Here is a 23712-nt window from a genome sequence, read left to right on the forward strand (position 1 = left end):
TCCAACACCGGCTACGCGATCCATAGTTTTTCTAAAAATTGTAATTTTTGTAAGTAGCCGGCCTTCGGCCGGGGCTTAAGATTTTCTCCTCTAGGGTATGTCCAACACCAGCTACGCGATCCATAGTTTTTCTAAAAATTGTAATTTTTGTAAGTAGCCGGCCTTCGGCCGGGGCTTAAGATTTTCTCCTCTGGGGTATGTCCAACACCGGCTACGCGATCAATAGTTTCCTAAAAACTGTAGTTTTCGAAAGTAGCCGGCCTTCGGCCGGGGCTTAAGATTTTCTCCTCTGGGGTATGTCCAACACCGGCTACGCGATCCATAGTTTTTCTAAAAATTGTAATTTTTGTAAGCAGCCGGCCTTCGGCCGGGGCTTAAGATTTTCTCCTCTGGGATATGTCCAACACCGACTACGCGATCCATAATATTCTAACAACACCAAATTAAAAACAAAGCAGATTAACAAGAACGTTAAACCCGACACAAAACTTGGGTTCACTCAAACTGCTTTCATAAGTAACGACTTTAAAAGTCAATATCTTCGGAACTACCAAAGATATCAACACATGTGACACCATTTTGGAAAGGCAATAGTGTTAGCTATAATATTGTGTATAGATTTTAAGACCCTATAATGGGTCCATTTTCGAGTTTTTATGGGTTTTTCAAAAATTACTCATACAAAAATGCACATTTTCCTAAATTTCTCCGAAACCGGCAACCCAGCAACCCCGTCATATGACCACTTGTTGGATAGGTATTTTCATAAGCTTTCAAATGATACCCATTTTATTGACATCGGTTACGTAGAACCGGATATAAACCGGATGTTGTATCCGAAATTTTGGGTCGAATAACCGGGTAACCGGGTATTTCCCCCACAAAAAAATTATATTGCCGTAATCAGGTTACTAATACCTACCTGCGGTAAAAATTTCAGGTCAATCCAAGCAAAGCCCCTAAACTCAACTTATGCCTAATTCTTCTCGAAGTGGTATCATCCATTCTATAGAATTGTCATTTGCTATAAAAAATTAAAATGTCTTCGTCAAACTTAGTGAAAATCGATTCAGAATTGGATATGCCTCCCATATATTAGTTCCCTCTGAAATCACACTGTAACCGCTCTAAAGCCAAATGTTGATAAGTGGTATAATCTACCACTCAGACTTTCAAAACTTTTTTCGCCAAAAAAGTGAGTTTCCCATAAACTATTCCCCTTTGTACTTCTGAATGGAGTCTCACTTTGTCGCAAAATGTATGTTAAACTTCCGTCATCATTAAAGTATCCCCTTCAAAAGTACCCTCATGTGGCAACCTTCTGAATACTGACTACCGAACTCTCCCCAAAGTACTCGCATACTTGTCAACTTTACAACACAACATTTTTCACACAAATTTTTCGATCGAGATGTTTTTACGCGTTTCGAAGTAAAATTAAAGAAATTCTGCTGGAAAAACAATCGAAACGCTTGTGAAAATATTAGAAAAACGTTTTTCAAACGCAAAGGGTAATAAATTCATTAAAATTCACACGAATTGCTAACATACAACGTGAGAAAAGGCCGGTGAAAAGAAAGGAATATTTTTTCAATGAGAAAAAAATCTGAATTCTCATGAAATGAGTGCAATTAAGTGTTAATGCACATAAGCCAAAAGGGAATTGGTGGTATTGTGTGTATGATGTGATTGTTGAGAGTGGTTGTCTCTTTCTTGTTAGTGTGGTGGCATATGAGTGTGTCGTTGGTGAGAAGAACAGGAATATATGTGTGCTGACTGTTTGTGGAGAAAAAGTGGGCGGTTTGTGTTGTTCTTTTTCATGTTTTTTCGTTTCGACTTGCTGTGAGATTTGTTTATGTGGCATACATTTTTGGGGTATTGTTTTTATCTTTAGCTGAAATAATTAAACTTTATGTGCAATAAAAAGAAATAAATAATAAAGTAAAGTTAATTAATAGTCAAATAAAAACAGGCAATAAAAATATATGTTCTCGGAGTGTGTAATTCGGCTTTTTTACCGTGAGTATGATTAAGCGTGGTGAATTAAGAATCCCAAATTGCGACAATATTTAACTTTATTTACTACTCCTGTATTAATTTAAATATAAGCCGGACTTTTCAGTGAGATTACGTATTTTAAATTTATTTTAAAGTATTTGCTGTACATTCCCTTCATTTTTTCTCAGTTATTTACTTTTGACATTTCCACCAGACCCCCAAGTTTTTGTTTGTTTTCTACCTAATGTCAAATTGTCACTGAAATTCACCACTACGTCTTTTTTCTCTGCCTTCAACTGTCAAATGTAGAAAAACGACAGTCATTTTTTAGAGTTCTTTACACATAAGCGGCAATAATCGGTTGGTAGAGATTTTATGTGTGTGTGCAGTGTGTAATAAATAATTTTGTGAAAAAATCGATGTAATTTGGAAATGAAATTCATTTTTGTTAAAATATTTGGCCAATTATTATAAATAAAGCCCAGTTTAATTATTTTTGAGAAAATTAAGAGGCGTTTTCAGGAAGTTGAATTTCTCTTAACATCCGCCCCTTTCTTTAGTGATGGGATTATTTTAATTTAATAATTTTTCTTTCACAATTACTTTTTTCTCAGTTTCCTTTCATTTTGTTAATTTCCATTCACAAATTCTTTGCCTTATTTTATGGTGGCTGTGAGCGTATGTGTGCATTGCAAACAAAATAAAATAACAATTCCAATGAAACCGTAAATTTCACCTGTGTGGCTCACTAAAAAAATTATACCTACCAACAAAAAATTAAATAAAATCAATCAAAACCCAGTGAAAAAAAAGTAAAATACAATAACAAAAGAACACTCACCAAGTGTTGTTAACTGTGTATTGTCAGTAAAAGAGGGAGTGTGAGTAGTGTGAGAGAGAAAACCAGCCAGGCCATTGATTTAACTAGCCAAAAAGAGAGTTAGAGCATAATATCAGTTAGTTCATCGTTCGTTAGTTGTTTGGTCGGTCGGTCGTCGTGTACACGTAATTACGACTTCTTTTTTGTGTCATCACTGATTTTCTTCTATATTTTTTGTCATTACAACATAACCACCAACAAAACACAATAAAATAAACCAATACCACCAACTCATTGTATAGAGTGAGTGTGAGAGAGAGGAGAACTAGTAAACAAACAATTGAACATACCTTTGCAGTGTTGCATTTTTTATGAAAACGTCATCTTTCAGCAAAACAAGACAACAGAAACGAACAAAAGTGCTAAAGAAATAATAATAAAAAAACCATAGTGTCCGTGCAACATTAACCAAGAAGAAGCGCAAGAGTAGCAGCAGCAAAAGGTGCACAAAATGACTCAAATTCTACCCATACGCTTTCAGGAGCATTTACAGGTAAGTTTTTATGAAATTTGAATTGAAATTTCAGCTAACAATTCCCTTAAAATGTACCATATGTTTTTGGGTATTTTTCTCTGTTTTAGTTGTTCATATCATTAGAAATTCTCCATTTAGTTCAACACCCCTATATAATGTTTTATCAGTTGCTCTTCTTCCGCCGCCATCGACAAATAAAATAACTCAAACAGCAACAACTTGTTGCCAATGTTATCTGCATTTTGGTGGTGAAGTTAAAAATGTTCTGTGATTTACAATTGTATAAAAGCAATGTATACTTGGTTTAATGAATTTTCTGTTGTAGATCCAACTCAGCATTGCAAAGAGTTAGTCGTCAAGCTCGTACCAGCAACAGCCAGCCAGCCAGTCTGCCAGTCAGTCACTCATCCATCCAACCAGCATTCATACATTATCGCTCATACAAAAGCAAAAACAAAGTCTGTTTGACATGCATGAGTCATGCTTTAGTGAATATCAGTCGGCGTTTCCTTTAATTTTGAATGGTGTGTGGCTTTCACAACCCCACAAAAAAAAATGGAGGAGGTTTTTGCTTATTTTTTTTTTTTTGGAGAAAACAAAGAAATTTGCCATATCTAGATTGTTATCATTAGATGGTGATACATTAAAAACCTCTAATTTAAAGTATAATGCCAGGGGTCAAAACATAGGAAAACGAATCTTGAAAGGGTTTTGGTACCTAGCTACTCGAAGTCAGACTCCAAACTTCTATGGAATTGAAACAAAACTTGAAAACACATAGACAAACTTAGATCGAGTTCGGAGATGGTCAATATCGGTACACTCCTCCTGGTACCTCCCCCACAAAATATCAACATTTTCAAAGAACATAATTTACTGCACTGAAAGAAAAGTGATAATCCGATTTTCGTCAAACTTTGCAAATCTTAATATTTGCATCATTGCTAGGTCAGGTCGAAAATGGACAATAATGGTCCACTCTATCAGGTACCTCCCCCACAAAGGGTCAAAATTTGGAATAATTATAACTCTTATAAAATGTGATGTATGAGTGCAATTGTCTTCAAATTACACGCATAACACTATTAGTTATTAACCCAAGGCCTGGTGTGAAAATTGGATATATCGGTCCACTTCTTTTGGTACCTCCCCCACATCCGAAGCTCATAAAACACGAAATTAACATCCGATTCTTTTCAGACGTGACACATCTCAATATTTCCATCAACGTAAGATCTGTAATATAGATGGTAGAGGTCGGACCATTCCTTCTGGTACCTTCCCCACAAAGGGTCAATATTTTGAATAACCAAAACGATCCTAGAATCCAAAATAAGCATCCGGTTCTCTTCAAATTACACACATCACAATATTTTTACTCATCCTAGATCTGGTGTGAAGATGGTAGAGATCGGGACATTTCTTCTGGTACCACCCCCACAAAGGGTCAAAATTCTAAGTATCCATAAAGCTCATAAATCGTGAAAATAACGTCGGATTCCATTCAGACTTGATACATCTCAATATTTCCATCAATACAAGATCTGTTATAAAGATGGTAGAGTTCCGACCATTTCTTCTGGTACCTTCCCCACAAAGGGTTAACATTTTAAATAACCAAAACGATCATAAAATCCGAAATAAGCCTCCGGTTCTCTTCAAATTACACAAATCACAATATTTTTATTAACTCAAAGTCTGGTGTGAAGATGGTGGAGATCGGTACATTTCTTCTGGTACCTCCCCACAAAGGGTGAAAATTTTGATTAACAAAAACGATCATAAAATCCGAAATAAGCTTCCGGTTCTCCTCAAATTTTACACATCACAATATTTTTATTAACCCTAACATCCGATTCATTTCAGACTGGACACATCTCGATATTTCCATCAACGCAGGAGATTTCAATATAGGTCCAGTTTTGGGAATGTCCCCCAAATGACGGTATTCCCAATTGTTTAGCAAATTTTCAATTCTAATTTTCAAATTTATAAACTATCTACTCGTTTTTTGTGGCTATAATTTGATGCTTTGAAATCTTATTAGACCCTGACCTCGATATTTGGTAGATATATGGTTCAAATCTGCATAATTTACACACACATAATGACTTATCCCCCTAGTCCATCTTCCTCAAATTTTTAAGGTTCGGAAATTATTTTCATGTTTTTAATTTCCTCCAACTAATTAAATTATCTAATTTCATAGCATACGCATGTAAAATTATTGATTCGATTACATAGCTTGCAAAGCATCCAGTGATTTAAATGGTTCGAATACTAAATAAGGGCATTAGCACCCAAGCACTCCCCACTGTTCTATTATAATACTATCCCCTCCTCCGGCAATGTTGGTCATTCGTGTCTAATCTACAAAGATAGGCTCCTCTCACTTGTCAATTAATATTAATTGAAAGTAGACCATAAAAAACTACAGCTATTCATAGCTAAGGCGAAGAAAGTGCGTTGAACATTTTCACCAACTGATAAAAGTACGGGAACTTAAAGCAATAACAACAATGTCCCTACTTCAGACTCATATCTAATTTTTTTTGAAGGTAGTAAGTAACAAAGCAAAGATGAGAGGAGGAAGTGGATTTTGAAAACATGAATGGTCTTTGGAGATTATGACACCGTTGTTTTACTTTAGTGGACAACTTGACAAAAACAACAAAAATTAGAAAAAAGAATATGAAGAAAAGGCATTAAGATAATCATTGTTGTTTTGTCCAACTTAAGTTTGGTGTAGGGAACCCAATTTAAAGGCAAAACAGAATATGTGTCCCATTGGCAAAAAAAAAATTTAGCGCATGCGTCATTTTTATGTAGAGCAATAACCGTTAGACAAGTTAGGCAGATTGATGACATGCAGCCAGTTTTGTATCAAAATACCTAACTATTGTTGTTGTCTGCTGAATGAATATAAAGACACAGCTTGTCATTCATGATGTTTTTCTTTTTTTTCGATATTATTTACATGTCTACACAACAATGCATTTATCGGGTTCTTTCCTACATCTTCCTTTCTCCCTCCTCCTCCTAAAATAATATTGCCAATATGGTGTTCTATTACTGAGCAACAGGAATATTGTTGCTATCAGGATTTTCTACGAATTTTCCTTTAAACAATGATGAAATTTCCTTGGAGGTTTTCCAAGGAGTCTGGGTGTGTATGTTTTTGAAACCTGCTCCTTGAGAACAAGAGAAAAGAGGAAGAATTAAATTTTCTCTAGGTGATTGATTTGATTGTTCCTGGAACGAAATTTTTCTGGTCTTTAGAGTTATACACATAGATATGTCCAATTTTACTTACCTACACCAAAGAAGTTTTTGGCGAGGTTGGAAAATGGGATATGAAGAATTCCAATACCGTCACTGAAACCTTCTGGAATAAGTCCCAGGGTACTCTTATAGATAATCGAAGAATATTCTCACAGGCAACCCAGAGATTTTCCCATTGAAGTCTGAGAGACTATCTTTTTACAAAACTAAAAGCTTCACATACATTATTTTTCCATGAATAGGTCACCTGCTTCATTTCCAGGACAGTTTTTGGGCATCTATGTCTCACAACAGACGAAGTGCTCATAAAGACATTTTCAAAGAAGAGTTGTTCTAAAAAAAGGAACAAGGTGTCTTTTTTTAATTTTTTTAATATAAAATAGTCTACGTTTTTTTGGCAAAAAAAGAGTTTCTGCGAGACCATATTTTCCTTTCCGTAATGGCCCATCGAGATTTATTGCTAATATGAATTAGCAACTTCTGTGTTTTATTTCTTGAAAAGCTCATCTCTAGGATAAAAACGTATATAATAATTGACCTTTTTCACATTTTTTCCGGTGTCTTTTTTGTTCTACTTATTCTTCCAATAAAGGGTGTTTAAGAGGTGACCATATATGTTTTCATTTTTCAAATGTAACCTTTTTTCTATATACTATACTATAACTACAGTGCGTAATAACAGTGTAAACTCAAATGCACACATGAATTAGGTTTAATATGTTTGTTTTCTTTTGTCTTTTCTTTCCTTTTTTCGTTCATAATTCATACTTTATCCATTGAAATTGTGATATGAATAAAGCCGCTTTAATGTTGCGTCAAATAAAACGGCGGTCGGTTCCGTTATTAGAAGAAAAAGAGAAAGAAACAAAAGCAAATTGTGGGTGATTAAGTGTTTGTGTGTGTGTGTGTACTTTAATGCTTATTCTGTCATTCATGGTAATTACATTTGTTGTTTTTTTTTCTTGTTTTCTAACACACAACTCATTTGCTTAACTTTTTCCTTTTTTTTATTTTATTATTTTCATTGTTTTCTTCATGCCTTTAAAACCAGTTTTACTTCAATTGAATTAAAAAAAGAGCGTATCGTCGTAACACACGTTTAACAACAACAGCAACACTACACATTGAGGTTAAAGAAGACACCGTCTGTCACTGAGCCATGCATAGAGCAAGCAAGCAAGCAAGCAAATCACGATTCACATAGAGACAATGACAAAAATAATGTGTATGAGCAGCAGCTCTCTTCTCAATCAATGATTGTAACTGAGACTTTTGACTGCTGCTGACTAATACACTGTTGTTACGTTGTTATTGCATATAGGTATTACGTACGGAATGACAGTAGAAAATAAGTATTTGAGAATAAGACGAAAAAACACCACAAAAACAAAAGCCGGCTTTATAAAGTTAATTAGCACTTGAACGATAAAAAAAATATCGTATGGAAAAGGAAATTGTAATAAGAAAAAGAGACCGGGCTGGCTAGTAAGCGAGACTATTGGGAGAACAAGAAGGTGAGAAAAATGTGCTCTCTTGTCGGGTGTCTGGAGAGAGAGCACTTGTGTAAATTGGTTGTTAAAAGGTGGAAATAGACGTAGAAATTTATATATTTTCAAGCAAAGTCATTAAGAAATGTGGAAATGGCTGCTTCCACAATGAAATTCACAAATTGGATAACAGATTTTTAACTATTTTAAAAGAAAGTTATTGTCATTGAATAACTAAAAGAGCAGAAGAAAATAAGTAATTTACTGGCAAAAATAGAAGAAAGTGAATCCAAACCAGTAAGTGGAGGACACTATCGGATGGAACTTATGTTTGGAGCACGGTAGTTAGAGTGCATATTATGACTTTAAGAAGGCTTAAATATCAAATAGTGTTATCCTTATATTTGGGATCATAGAACGTATAAAATTGTTTATTTTTTGGTATTTCTGGTACATTTTATATAAAAAAGTTAATTTTTTCCAGTACATCGGCGATGGAAGCTAACTTTTGACAGATATTACTCTGATCGGAGCTTTATCGTATTATCCAAAATTCACCCTAATTGGACAAACATAGCATGATTTGTGTATCATTTACATCAAATTGGAGGGAATTGAAATGGAAGCTATATATAAACCTGTTAGATTTGATTTTTTGCGATCTCATCGCTTTCTCTGTATTTTGTCTCCTGCCTTCCATGTGATTTTGGTTTCACATGGATTCTACTTCTAGGCATCTCCGAAGCCGTGATCAATGAACCCTTCCTATATCCCTTCTTCCCGACAATTGTGTAACCAGAAGTTGAAATAGCATCTCTATCGTCCATAAAAGTTTATGTTTTTCATCGATCTTTGAGTTTATTGGGCTTCTCCACAAATATAGCCTTTGGCGGCTATGTTTTTGGGCCTACCTTTGAGACCGATGACTGGGTAGAGCAGGCCCCTCCGTAGACGCCTTGGCTATTCGTTCTGGTTCCATCGCATTTTCTATTGTCGATGCAGCCCCAACCCTTATAACATAGATATTTACTCTATACATTTTCCCTTTGATTCCTAGAGCCTATATGAACTTTGTCGTCTAAAACCTTACGATAAGTTACAGTGGTAGAATGTGGAGGAGTACAGAGTGATCTTGGCTATCATATATTCAGACTCGCACAACATTTGAGCTTATTTCTCTGGTTTTCTTAATGTCCTTTCTTGGAGCCTTTCTAACTTGGGACACATCATTTTTTCCAAGTTTTTTTGTTTTCTCCCTACCCTTAACCCGATTTTTAAATTACCTTACAGAATTTTTTCATTCAAAAATCTATTGGCGCATTAAAATTTTACAAATTTTCTTTGCCAAAAACAAAAACCGATAACCTTGAACCCCCAACACATTGCCCCATTGCATTCCTGTTTTTCAAAATAACAATCGTCACTGGTAATCTAAAAATAAATCTTTTATATGGCGTTTGCCTTATAGGCAGTTTGTTTTCCTTCTCCTTTTTTCACTCTTTGATAAAATAGATTTTAAGACAAGGAAGAAATAAAATCACCAACAATAGTTTAGAAATTCAGGCGCCACCGTGATATTTTCTTTTTGTTTTTTCTTGTGATTTTCTTTCTTGAAAAGACAAATGAAAAATCTCTTCTCGATTAATAACATTGTGTGCGAGAATAAAATGTGAATAACAACGCATGCTGCTGTGGCGATAAGCAAAGGCAAAAAGCAAGCTGTCGCCAGCTTTTGTAAAAAAAATTACAATGGCAATGACACGGATAATAAATACACAATGAAAATTATGTGCGAAAAAGAATACAGAAAGAAACACATAAAAGGAAATATGTCTAACACTTCCACACATCCTTTGTGTGACCCAAAATTATGGTGAGAAAAATGAAAATTCTTAAAATTTAATTCAAGCCATTTTTAAAGAAATTCAATATTATTTAGAACCTTTAGAAGTTAATAAAATCATGGGACGGGTGTTATTGTTCCTGTAGGCTTGTGAGAAAGGGGAAACGAGTCGGGATTTGAAAAATGCATAATGGTCTATAGTTCCATATTCCTCCCAGTCGATTTTCCTATCCAGAATTGTTATCATATTTGAGGAAAATTAAGACAAAAAAATAGAATCAAATTAATTTCCAAAAAACTAACTGGTTCCAGGCACCCAATTTCATTGCATTTTAATTAAATTCAAATTCTCTTTGTGTTAATCTCTTTTATTTATTTTTCTTTGTACAAATTGTTAAATTGAGTTTGCTTTGTTTCTTCAAATCTTTATTTCTTTATAAGTAATTTTATTAACGCAAGAAGTTTATTGCACTTTTGTGCTAGGGTAACATCATCACCATCAGTCATGTGCCGTTTGGCATTTTTTTTCGGTTGTTTCTTCAATCTATTAAAACGATGCCCCTTGCAAATTTTGCATTGATAAAAAAATACTGGTTATATTGCCTGACTGGCTGGCTGACTGGTACTGATGGAGACGGGGTGGTACTAATTGCTTTTGTTTGAGTTCTTTTTCTTTTTTTTTTGATTTTTTTGCCTTATCAGCCAAATAAACGCGAGGCATCACTCACTTGTTAAAAAATCTACAGATTTGAATTGAAATTTTCACAAAAACCCAATAGCCGAATACTTATTTTTCCTCTGAGTAAAATATTCTAAACAAATTTCTTTTCATTTTGAAAATAAAGTCTATTTTTCCCCAATTATAAACAATCTTGACCTTGAACTGTTTTCAAATCGTTTAGAGAGGAAAATAAAATGCATTTCGACTAGTTATCTGCGATCATTGTTGTTTCGTTTCTTATCTTCTATTCTAATAAAAGCATATATTTATTGTAGGCCAATTAAAATAATTTTTTGAGGCCTAATTATAGAAACAAAACATGTCTAATGATGAATGACTTTTCGCCCTGGGGCAAATAAAAATGTTACACTGGGGTGTGTAGATAGAATTATTGGAAAACCATGCCATAAATAATAAGTTTTTTGAGCAATTTGATATTTTCAACAAGAAAAAAATTATCGATAACAACTTTTCTATTGATATATGTTGTCGATAAAAAGTTTTTTAGTTAAAAGTTGTTGATAACAACCTTTCGGTTGAGAAAAAGTCTTCGATAAAAACTTTTTTCGAGAGAAAGGCCCTCAATAACAACTTATCTAGGTAGAACATTTATCGATAACATCTTTTCTATAGAGAATTTTTTTCGATAAAATCTGTACTATAGTTATAAGTTGTCGATAACAATTTTTCTATAGAGGAAATTTATCGATAACAATTTTGCTATAGAGAAAAATGATCGATAACAAGTTTTCCATAGAGAAAAGTTATCGATAACAATTTTTGTATGTGGAAAAGTTCTCGATATCAACTTTTCTTTTGAGAAAAATCACGATAGCATATTTCCTATGGAGAATAGTTATCGATAGCATATTTCCTATGGAGAACAGTTATTGATAACAACTTTTCTATGGAGAAAAGTTGTCCATAACAACTTTTCTATGGAGAAAAGTTGTCGATAACAACTTTTCCGAAGAGAAAAATTGTCGATAACAATTTTTCCAAAGAGAAAAATTTTCGATAACAATTTTTCCAAAGAGAAAAATTGTCGATAACAATTTTTCCAAAGAGAAAAATTGTCGATAACAATTTTTCCAAAGAGAAATATTTTCGATAACAATTTTTCCAAAGAGAAATATTTTCGATAACAACTTTTCTATGGAGAAAAGTTGTCGATAACAACTTTTCTATGGAGAAAAGTTGTCGATAACAACTTTTCTATGGAGAAAAGTTGTCGATAACAACTTTTCTATGGAGAAAAGTTGTCGATAACAACTTTTCTATGGAGAAAAGTTGTCGATAACAACTTTTCTATGGAGAAAAGTTGTCGATAACAACTTTTCTATGGAGAAAAGTTGTCGATAACAACTTTTCTATGGAGAAAAGTTGTCGATAACAACTTTTCTATGGAGAAAAGTTGTCGATAACAACTTTTCTATGGAGAAAAATTGTCAATAACAATTTTTCTAAAGGGAAAAATTGTCGATATCTATTTTTCTAAAGAGAAAAATTGTCGATAACTATTTTTCCAAAGAGAAAAATTGTCGATAACAATTTTTCTATAAAGAAGTTATCGATAAAAACTTTTTATAGAGAAAAATTATCGATAACAATTTTTCTAAAGAGAAAAATTATCGATAACAATTTTTCTAAAGAGAAAAATTGTCGATAACAATTTTTCTAAAGAGAAAAATAGTCGATAACAATTTTTCTAAAGAGAAAAATTGTCGATAACAACTTTTCTAAAGAGAAAAATTGTCGTTAACAACTTTTCAATAGAGAAAAATTGTCGATAACAATTTTTTTATACAGAAAAGTTACCGAAAACTACTTTTCGGTGGTTATCGATAGCAACTTTTCTATAGGGGGATTTTTTCGATGTGGAGAAAATTTGTCGATACATTTTTAGAAAAAAAAACTTTCGATAAATTTTCTAGATGCATTTTGTTAATAAAAACTCCGCCGCTAACTTATTCTTTTTTAAGTTCACTTCCCCATATAATTTTATAAAAATCGAGAAAGACCCCCAAAAAAATCTGTACAACTTTCATGAAAAATATTCATTTTCTAATCTTTTATTTTTTCTCTCCTTTTATTTCTTTTCCAGCTCACAAATGTCGGTATTAATATCAATTCGATATCGTTCAGTACTCTCACCATGGAGTCGGACAAATTTATTTGTGTGCGTGAAAAGGTCAATGATACCGCACAAGTGGTCATCATCGATATGAATGACACAAACAATCCGACAAGACGTCCAATTTCAGCCGATTCGGCCATCATGAATCCAGCTAGCAAAGTCATTGCACTCAAAGGTACGAAACATGAATATTTGGAAAACATGATCAAACATGTTACATAACTATCGCAAAAATTTCATTGCAGCGCAAAAAACTTTGCAAATTTTCAACATCGAAATGAAATCGAAAATGAAGGCCCATACCATGACCGAAGACGTAGTCTTTTGGAAATGGATATCCTTGAATACACTGGCTTTGGTGACAGAGACCTCGGTGTATCACTGGTCCATGGAGGGTGATTCGACGCCCCATAAAATGTTCGATAGACATTCCTCATTAAATGGTTGCCAAATCATCAACTATCGTTGCAATCCCAATCAACAATGGCTGCTGTTGGTGGGTATTTCGGCCTTGCCAAATCGTGTGGCTGGTGCTATGCAATTGTATTCGGTCGAGCGTAAGGTGTCACAGGCTATTGAAGGTAGGTTATTTTTTTCTTTTGTGTGATAGGTTCAAAAAAATGCCATAAATTAATGTTGCATTGTTTTTGTTTTCTCCTCCAGGACATGCCGCCGCTTTTGCCTCGTTCAAAATGGAGGGCAACAAGGAACCTTCAACATTGTTCTGCTTTGCCGTACGCACTGCTACCGGTGGCAAATTGCACATCATTGAAGTTGGCGCTCCCCCAACCGGCAATCAGCCGTTTGTCAAGAAATCGGTGGATGTATTCTTCCCACCCGAGGCGCAAAGTGATTTTCCGGTAGCAATGCAAGTTTCCTCTAAATATGATACCATCTATTTGATTACCAAATATGGTTATATTCATCTTTATGACATGGAAACCGGCACCTGCATCTACATGAATCGCATATCGGCCGATACGATTTTTGTTACGGCCCCACATGAGTCGAGTGGTGGTATTATTGGTGTCAATCGCAAGGGCCAAGTGTTGTCGGTCACGGTGGACGAGGAACAAATTATACCCTACATCAATACGGTATTACAAAATCCCGATTTGGCCCTACGCATGGCTGTGCGCAATAATTTGTCCGGTGCCGAGGAGTTGTTTGTGCGAAAATTCAATAAACTTTTTACGGCTGGACAATATGCCGAAGCTGCCAAGGTGGCTGCCCTGGCACCAAAGGGTATTTTGAGAACACCCCAAACCATACAGCGTTTCCAACAGGTACAAACTCCTGCTGGTTCCACCACACCCCCTCTATTGCAATATTTTGGCATCCTCTTGGATCAGGGTAAATTGAATAAATATGAATCCCTGGAATTGTGTCGTCCGGTATTGTTGCAAGGCAAGAAGCAACTTTGCGAGAAATGGCTAAAGGAGGAGAAACTGGAATGCAGCGAGGAATTGGGTGATTTGGTCAAAACATCAGATCTCACCTTGGCCCTGTCCATTTATCTGAGGGCCAATGTACCCAATAAGGTCATACAATGTTTCGCCGAAACTGGCCAGTTCCAAAAGATAGTATTATATGCCAAAAAGGTGAACTATACCCCTGACTATATATTCCTCTTGCGTTCTGTGATGCGCACCAATCCAGAACAGGGTGCCGGCTTTGCCACAATGTTGGTGGCCGAGGAAGAGCCATTGGCTGATATCAATCAAATCGTTGACATTTTCATGGAACACTCAATGGTGCAGCAGTGCACAGCCTTTTTGTTGGATGCTCTCAAACACAATCGTCCCAATGAGGGAGCCTTGCAGACACGTCTGCTGGAAATGAATTTGATTTCTGCCCCGCAGGTGGCTGATGCCATTTTGGGTAATGCCATGTTCACCCACTACGACAGGGCCCACATTGCCCAATTGTGTGAGAAGGCCGGTTTGTTGCAGCGTGCATTGGAACACTACACCGATTTGTATGACATCAAGCGTGCCGTGGTGCACACCCATCTCTTGAATGCCGACTGGTTGGTTGGCTTCTTTGGCACCCTGTCCGTTGAGGATTCCTTGGAATGCCTCAAGGCCATGTTGACCGCCAACATTAGGCAAAATCTACAAATTTGTGTTCAAATCGCTACCAAATATCACGAACAATTGACCACCAAAGCTTTGATTGACCTCTTCGAAAGCTTTAAATCCTATGAGGGTTTGTTCTATTTCCTGGGTTCCATTGTAAATTACTCCCAAGATCCCGAGGTGCACTTCAAGTATATCCAGGCGGCCTGTAAGACCAACCAAATCAAAGAAGTCGAACGTATTTGTCGTGAATCGAATTGCTACAATGCTGAGCGTGTGAAGAATTTCCTCAAGGAGGCCAAACTGAGCGATCAATTGCCCTTGATTATTGTTTGTGATCGTTTCGATTTTGTCCATGATTTGGTCTTGTATTTGTATCGCAACAATTTGCAAAAGTATATTGAGATCTATGTGCAGAAGGTGAATCCATCCCGATTGCCTGTAGTTGTGGGTGGTCTGCTCGATGTGGATTGTTCGGAGGACATCATTAAGAATTTGATTTTGGTCGTTAAGGGACAATTCTCCACCGATGAATTGGTGGAAGAGGTTGAGAAACGTAATCGCCTGAAGCTGTTGTTGCCCTGGTTGGAGTCCCGTGTCCATGAGGGATGCATTGAACCTGCCACCCACAATGCCTTGGCCAAAATCTACATTGATTCGAATAACAATCCCGAACGTTTCTTGAAGGAGAACCAATACTACGACAGCCGTGTTGTGGGTCGTTACTGTGAAAAACGTGATCCCCACTTGGCCTGTGTGGCCTATGAGCGCGGCCAATGCGATCGTGAATTGATTGCAGTCTGCAATGAAAACTCGCTGTTCAAGAGTGAGGCCCGTTATCTGGTGCGCAGACGTGATGCTGAATTGTGGGCCGAGGTCTTGGCCGAATCGAATCCCTACAAACGCCAACTTATCGATCAAGTGGTGCAGACCGCCCTCTCCGAAACTCAAGATCCCGATGACATTTCTGTTACCGTCAAGGCCTTTATGACCGCCGATTTGCCAAATGAACTCATCGAATTGTTGGAGAAGATTATTTTGGACTCGTCAGTATTTTCCGATCATCGTAATTTGCAAAATCTTTTGATTTTGACGGCCATCAAGGCTGATCGCACCCGTGTCATGGACTATATTAATCGTTTGGACAACTATGATGCCCCCGACATAGCCAACATTGCTATCTCGAATCAGCTGTACGAAGAAGCCTTTGCCATCTTCAAGAAATTCGATGTCAATACCTCGGCCATTCAGGTTTTGATTGAACAGGTCAACAATTTGGAGCGGGCCTATGAATTTGCCGAAAGATGTAATGAGCCTGCCGTTTGGTCGCAACTGGCCAAGGCCCAATTGGACAAGGGTTTGGTCAAGGAAGCCATCGATTCGTACATCAAGGCCGATGATCCCAGTGCCTATATGGATGTGGTGTCTGTGGCCTCCCAGTCCGATTCGTGGGAAGATTTGGTGCGTTACTTGCAAATGGCCCGCAAGAAGGCCCGCGAATCATACATTGAAAGTGAATTGATCTACGCCTATGCCCGCACAGGTCGTCTGGCCGATTTGGAGGAATTCATTTCTGGGCCCAATCATGCCGACATCCAAAAGATCGGTGACAGATGTTTCAACGATGGCATGTACGATGCTGCCAAACTGCTCTACAACAATGTCAGCAACTTTGCCCGATTGGCCATTACACTGGTCTATCTGAAAGAGTTCCAGGGGGCCGTTGACTCAGCCCGCAAAGCCAATTCCACACGCACCTGGAAGGAAGTGTGTTTCGCCTGTGTCGATGCCGAAGAATTCCGTCTGGCTCAAATGTGCGGTCTACACATTGTCGTCCATGCCGACGAACTGGAGGACTTGATCAACTACTATCAGGATCGTGGCTACTTTGAGGAACTCATAGCCCTACTCGAATCCGCCTTGGGTCTGGAACGTGCCCACATGGGCATGTTCACCGAATTGGCTATTTTGTATTCGAAATTCAAGCCATCGAAAATGCGCGAACATTTAGAATTGTTCTGGTCTCGTGTGAATATTCCCAAGGTTTTGAGAGCAGCCGAATCGGCTCACCTTTGGTCTGAGTTGGTATTCCTTTATGATAAATACGAGGAGTACGATAACGCTGTTCTGGCTATGATGGCACATCCCACCGAAGCCTGGCGTGAAGGTCACTTCAAAGATATTATCACAAAGGTTGCCAACATCGAGCTCTACTACAAGGCAATTCAATTCTATTTGGACTATAAACCACTGTTACTCAATGACATTCTGTTGGTATTGGCACCTCGCATGGATCACACACGGGCCGTATCGTTCTTTGGCAAGACCGGACATTTGGCCCTGGTCAAACCCTATTTGCGTTCCGTACAATCGCTCAACAATAAGGCCATTAATGAGGCACTGAACGGTCTGCTGATTGAGGAGGAAGATTATCAGGGCTTGAGGAATTCGATTGATGGTTTCGATAATTTCGATACGATTGCATTGGCCCAGAAATTGGAGAAACATGAATTAACTGAATTTAGACGTATTGCTGCTTATCTGTATAAAGGTAAGGGGACTGATCTCCCTCTGGAGAAAGAAGAGACTGGGATTTAAAAAGTATGTTTTTTTTTCAGGCAACAACCGCTGGAAACAATCAGTTGAATTGTGTAAAAAGGATCGCCTGTACAAGGATGCTATGGAATATGCCGCCGAATCGGGTAAACAAGAGATTGCCGAAGAACTGCTGGCCTGGTTCCTCGAACGTAATGCGTACGACTGTTTTGCTGCCTGTTTATTCCAAGTAAGTAATGATGGGGGTTTGGGGGGGGATTCTGGACAATGTTGGTTTTTTGTATTCCCCAAGCTGCGCAGTATTTAAAAAAGGAATGAATTGGGTGCATTTGTAAGTAATGGAGTGACATTTGGAATGGAAGTGCAAATGGAAAAATGTGTATTCTAGATATCCAGAAGAAGAAGGGGAAGTTATCAGAAAATTTTGGTCAAGTTATAAAAATTTGAATTCTTTTTGATCAGGAAGTCTCACGCCACAACATTTGGACCTAGGATTCCAGTTTTTCCCATGTTTGACCCTTCAACATAACCTCAAACATGGCATAAATTGAGAATTTCGTGTTCTCAATGGTTGGGTAATATCTTGAACCCAATCGATGAGGGTTTACCTCCCATAAAACAAAATTGTATGAATTTCAAAAATTTTGGAACATTTTTTTCCCAAATTTTTTTTTCTAAAAATTTTCTCAGTTTGGGGAATTTGAGCTTTTATTGTTCAGGGTATATTCTAAAGAAAAATGAGTTCTCTGAATTTTGTACTTTTTAGAAAGCTGGCCTTCCAATGGTTGCAATTGCAAGTTTCTAGAAAACAACTTCTGACCGGTTTGATCACATTTTTATACCCTCAGCCATATGGCTAGTTATACCCTTCCTGGCTGAAGAGAGGGTATATATATATATATATATATATATATATATATATATATATATATATATATATATATATATATATATATATATATATATATATATATATATATATATATATATATATATATATATATATATTTGATACGGTCAAAACGTGCCTCATCGAAATAACGGGTTTAGACCTTAGGTCTCTTTGGATCAAATCCATTTCAGGACATTTGGAGTCGATCTAACGATGTCCGTCCGTTTGTCTGTCTGGTTGGTGCGCACGATAACTCTCGAAGGGAGTATCCGATTTGATCCCAACTTGGTACATCGTAATATTATTGTCAAACTTAGATCGAGTTCGGAGATGGGCAATATCGCCCCACTCCTTCTGGTACCTCCCACACAAAATCGCAATATTTTCAAAGAAAATAATTTAATGCACGTTAAGAGAAAGGATAATCCGATTTTGCTCCAACTTTGCGAATCTTAATATTTGCATCAGTGCTAGGTCAGGTGTGAAAGTGAACAATATCAGACCACTCCTTTAAGTACCTCCCCCACAATGGGTCAAAATTTTGAATAATTATAACTCTTATAAAATGTGATGTAAGTGTCCGATTGTCTTCAAATTACACACATCACAATATTTTTATTAATCCAAGGTCTGGTGTGAAGATGGAATACATCGGTCCACTTCTTCTGGTACCTCCCCCACAAAGGGTCAAACTTTTGAGTATCCATGAAGCTCATAAAACACGAAATTGACATCCGATTTCATTCAGACTTGGTACATCTCAATATTTCCATCAACACAAGATCTGTTATGAAGATAGTAGAGATCGGACCATTTCTTCAGGCACCTCCCCCACAAAGGGTCGAAGTTTTAAATAACCAAAACGATCATAAAATTCGAAATAATCATTTGGTTCTCTTCAAATTACGCACATCACAATATTTTTATTAACCTAAGGAGTGGTGTAAAAATGGAATATACCGGTCCACTCCTTCTGGTACCTTCCCCACAAATGGTCAACATTTGAATATCTATGAAGCCCATAAAACACGAAATTGACATTCGATTCTATTCGGACGTGGTACATCTCAATATACCCAAAAACACAAGATGTGTTATAAAAATGGTAGAGGTCGGGCCATTCCTTCTGGTACCTCCCCCACAAAGGGTCAAAATTTTGAATATCCATGAAGCTCATAAAACCCGAAATTGACATCCGATTCCATTCAGACTTGGTACATCTCAATATTTCTATCAACACAAGATCTGTTGTAAGGATAGTAGAGATCGGACCAATTCTTCTGGTACCTCCCCCACAAAGGGTCGATGTTTTAAATAACCAAAACGATCATAAAATTCGAAATAATCATTTGGTTCTCTTCAAATTTCACACATTCACATTGTTTTTATTAACCCAAGGTCTGGTGTGAAAATGGTGTATATATCGGACCACTCCTTCTGGTACCTCCCACACAAAGAATCAACATTTGATTATCCATGAAGCTCATAAAACACGAAATTGACATTCGATTCCATTCAGACTTGGCACATCTCAATATTTCCATCAACACAAAATCTGTTATGAAGATGGTAGAGATCGAACCAATCCTTCTGGTACCTCCCCCACAAAGGGTCGAAGTTTTAATAACCAAAACAATTATAAAATACGAAATAAGCATCTAGTTCTCTTCAAATTACACACATCACAATATTTTTATAAACCCAAAGTCTGGTATGAAGATGGGAATTATCGGTCCACTCCTTCTGGTATCTCCCCCACAAAAGGTCAAAATTTTGAATACTCATGAAGTTCATAAAACGTATGATTATCATCCGATTCCATGCAGACTTGCTACATCTCAATATTTCCATCATCACAAGATCTGTTATAAAGATGGTACAGATCGGGCCATTCCTTCTGGTACCTCCCACAAAGTTTTAAATAACCAAGACGATCTTAAAATCCGAAATAAGCACGGCACGTAATATTTTTATCAGTCTTAGGTCCGATACGAATTGGTCAACATTGTCCAGTTGCTTCGAAACACCCTCCCCATAAAGGACCAACAGTTTCAATATCATAACTCAAGGCTGGGGGTATATACGAGTAGAAAACCTTTGTCAGGTCTTTGGTGGAGCAAAAGTAATCCTCCTTTAAAAAAATTCTATAAATTTTACGATTGGCCCCTAATGTCTTAATTACAGCAAAAAACAGACATTCCGATGTTTTTTTCAGCTGTAATTAAGACATTAGGGGCCAATCGTAAAATTTATAGCATTTTCTGATAGGAGGATTACTCTTGTCCCACATGTTATGTTTAAACTTTCCAAAAGACTTGGAAAAATTGCAAACTTATTGAAAAAAAATACACCTTCTTTTTTTATAAAAGTCATCAGCTTCCAGTAGTCCAAAGACCTATCTCTTGGTGTTCTACCATACCAAGTTGCCTTGACCTAGATCCAAATCTCATTATTCTTATACTTATATTTTCATTTGCTTTCTTTTTCAGTGTTACGACTTGTTAAGACCCGATGTTATTATGGAATTAGCATGGAAACACAATATTCTGGACTTTGCCATGCCTTATCTAATTCAAGTGAGTTGGAAATTCCCTTAAATGTTTTTTTTTTTAAAGTAATCATAACGAAATTTTCCAAATCTCGTTTCTAGGTTATACGTGAATATACCGCCAAAGTGGACAAACTCGAACAGAACGAAGCGCGACGAGAGAAGGAAGACGAAACTGTCGAACATAAAAACATTATTAGCATGGAACCTCAATTAATGATCACAGCCGGTCCTGGTATGGGTATACCGCCACAGTATGCTCAAGGTTATGCGACTGCTGGACAGGCGCCTGGTTATGCGCCCAACATGGCCTATCCCGGCTATGGAATGTAGGCTCCTTTTTGTCATTCGTTAAACTATGTGTAAAAAACAAAAACAAACAAACAACTTTTAAGAACCACGAATTAAAATAACAATAACAAAAACAACAACAAAAAACATCAACACAACAAACATCATTAATGTTAACGATAAAACAAAAAAAAAAAAAACAACAACAAGATTCCATGTTTAATATAATTAATTATTATTACTATTATTATTGCATATTATAATTTTTTCTTTACAAAAAAAAAAACACACAAGATATAAGTTCAATTCCAAAACCAACAAAAGTTAAACAAACACTAGACCTCTCATATATATATTACACACAACACCACATACCTACCATCATTATTACAAAACAAAAATGTTTAAAATTTCTCAAAAAAATTCAAGATTTTGTTTGAAATTTACTAAAACAAATATATATATGTATGTTGGTTTCTTTCCCCCGTTTGTTTGTCTTAACTTCCATTTTGGATTATGTTTGTGGATTTAGCATATATATACATATTTTGATAACTGTTTGATTTTCTTCCTTATTTCCTCCTCCCCCTCCCCGTCGTTTTTTTATTTGTATTTATGTTTGCATTACAAATACCGCAAAAAAATAATAAATTTATAATTTATCTCGTCGTTGACTCTCGTCACCACGTTGGCTGGCATTGGAGAATTGAATGCAAAACATTATTTAATCTAGAGAAGAAACAGACAAAAAAAAAACAACAAAAAACAAAACGAACATAGTTTGAGAATATACATTTATTATATTATTATAATTTTTTATTTTACTTTTTATTCTCTTTAAATAAGTTTAAAATTAATTAAAAAATTTAAACAAAAAATAATTAGTAATGCCGCTCCATCAACAAAAAAAAACAAAGTTACAACAAAAATATACGCTCTATTATATATAATCGAACGAAAAATAATAATGATTTTATTTTATTTCATTTTTGCAGGGAGAAGAAGGAAGGTTCTTTTTTTGGTATTCCATTTTGGGTTAGATTAGATTAGAAATAAATTAAGTGTTTTGGGTAAATAAATAATAGGAAGGTAGATGATCCAGTTTTTAAACCCCCAGCCATATGGCTAGAGAGGAGGGTATATACAATTTCATACGGCCAAAAAGGTGCCTCATCAAAATAACGGTTTTAGACCCTAGGTCTTTGGACCAAATCCGTTTCATGAGATTTGGAGTCGATCTAGCAATGACCGTCCGTCTGTCTGCCTGCTGCTGGCTGGTGCTAACGATAACTTTCGAAGGGAATATTGTAATTTTATTGTCAAACTTAGATCGAGTTCGGAGATTGACAATATCGGTCCACTCCTTGTGGTACCTCCCCCACAAAAATGTCAATTTTTTTAAAGAAAATAATTTACTGCACAGAATGAGAAAGGATAATCCGATTTTGTGCAAACTTTGCATATCCTACTATTTGCATCAGTGCTAGGGCAGGTCCATTGCTTCTGGTACATCCCCCACAAAGGGTAAAAATTTTGAATAATTATAACTTTTATAAAATGTGACATAAGGAGGCCGATTGTCTTCAAATTTCACACGTCCCAACAATTTTGTTAACCCAAGGTCTGATGTGAATATGCGATATATCGATTCACTCCTTCTGGTACCTCCCACACAAAAGGTCGAAATTCTTATATGACGGTTATCAGAGACATGGTATAAAAAGCTTTAAGTCAAATTATAATGGAAAACGACGGCAGGATTTTAGTGCAGATATGTAATCCCTTTATGAAAAGTCACAAAGTTTGCCTAGCCTTCTTATGTACTTACACCTTTATATGGGATACGGGTAGTCGCATCGACGAAGACGCTTGAACTGTCAAACCAATTTTGAAATTGTAAATTTTGAATGCAAAATTATCAAAATTTTTTATAAATTATTGAAAAATACACACCACAACAATCTCCAATTGGTGTCGTATAAGAAAACATCAAAAAATCTACTTATTTTTGACAAAACATCTTAAAAATGTTGACATATCAATGTTCCCAAGCGTTGATGCATCTACCTGTATTCTTCTACCATGGTATTTTCATTAGCTATCAAGTGACATTCACAAAGAGACAATCAGGGTCGACAGAACCGAACCGTCACCCTGTGTTTGTTGTTTTAGCGATGTAGCGTGACATGAAATAACGGATGGCGCCTTCATTCTGACATGGCGTTTACAACGAATAAATAATTATACAGGTGGTCTGTTCCAGAACCTTCAAGATTCTACCCGTTTTCCAATTTTCTCCGATATCATAAAGGGAAAAATTTTATCAGGCATTGTAAAACAATAGAGGTGAATTGAATATGGCAACTCTTTTCCGAACTATACAGGTAGATGCGATAACGGTTGTCAAAATTTTTATGTTTTTTTTTTTGTATTTTTAACTTGTTTAACATTTTATTAACAATTGTTTGTTGTTTTTTAATTCTTCCCTTTTTTTGGAAAATAGATAAATTCAAAGTGAGTATTT

At 36.2% G+C, this 23712-nt stretch overlaps 1 protein-coding gene across 3 annotated transcripts; it reads left to right on the forward strand.

Annotated features, from left to right (window-relative positions):
* The first annotated feature begins 1353 nt into the window (after window positions 1-1353).
* LOC101898560 (clathrin heavy chain) lies at window positions 1354-22104 on the forward strand. Of its 3 annotated transcripts, none has more exons than XM_011296263.3 (8): window positions 1354-1511; window positions 3210-3371; window positions 12791-12998; window positions 13069-13404; window positions 13487-17452; window positions 17520-17686; window positions 20839-20925; window positions 21000-22104. In XM_011296263.3, exons 2-8 carry the CDS (start codon window positions 3330-3332, stop codon window positions 21228-21230), a joined length of 5037 nt encoding a protein of 1678 aa, XP_011294565.1. In that variant the 5' UTR covers window positions 1354-1511; window positions 3210-3329; the 3' UTR covers window positions 21231-22104. The 3 variants fall into 3 exon arrangements, with proteins under 3 accessions (XP_011294565.1, XP_005188552.1, XP_058978417.1); XM_005188495.4 differs by having other exon boundaries at window positions 1367-1511; window positions 3177-3371; XM_059122434.1 differs by having other exon boundaries at window positions 1368-1511; window positions 3121-3371.
* The last annotated feature ends 1608 nt before the right edge of the window (window positions 22105-23712 follow it).

The sequence above is a fragment of the Musca domestica genome, unplaced genomic scaffold, assembly GCF_030504385.1.
Source record: "Musca domestica strain aabys unplaced genomic scaffold, Musca_domestica.polishedcontigs.V.1.1 20, whole genome shotgun sequence".
Classification (NCBI taxonomy): domain Eukaryota; kingdom Metazoa; phylum Arthropoda; class Insecta; order Diptera; family Muscidae; genus Musca; species Musca domestica.

What these genes read in the sequence shown, in the direction of transcription:
- LOC101898560 (XM_011296263.3), top strand. Translation starts at nt 3,330, where the DNA reads ATGACTCAAATTCTACCCATACGCTTTCAGGAGCATTTACAG. An exon ending in TGCTGCTTATCTGTATAAAG is followed by an intron (nt 17,453 to 17,519) that starts GTAAGGGGACTG and finishes TTTTTTTTTCAG; the next exon opens with GCAACAACCGCTGGAAACAA. An exon ending in TTGCTGCCTGTTTATTCCAA is followed by an intron (nt 17,687 to 20,838) that starts GTAAGTAATGAT and finishes TTTCTTTTTCAG; the next exon opens with TGTTACGACTTGTTAAGACC.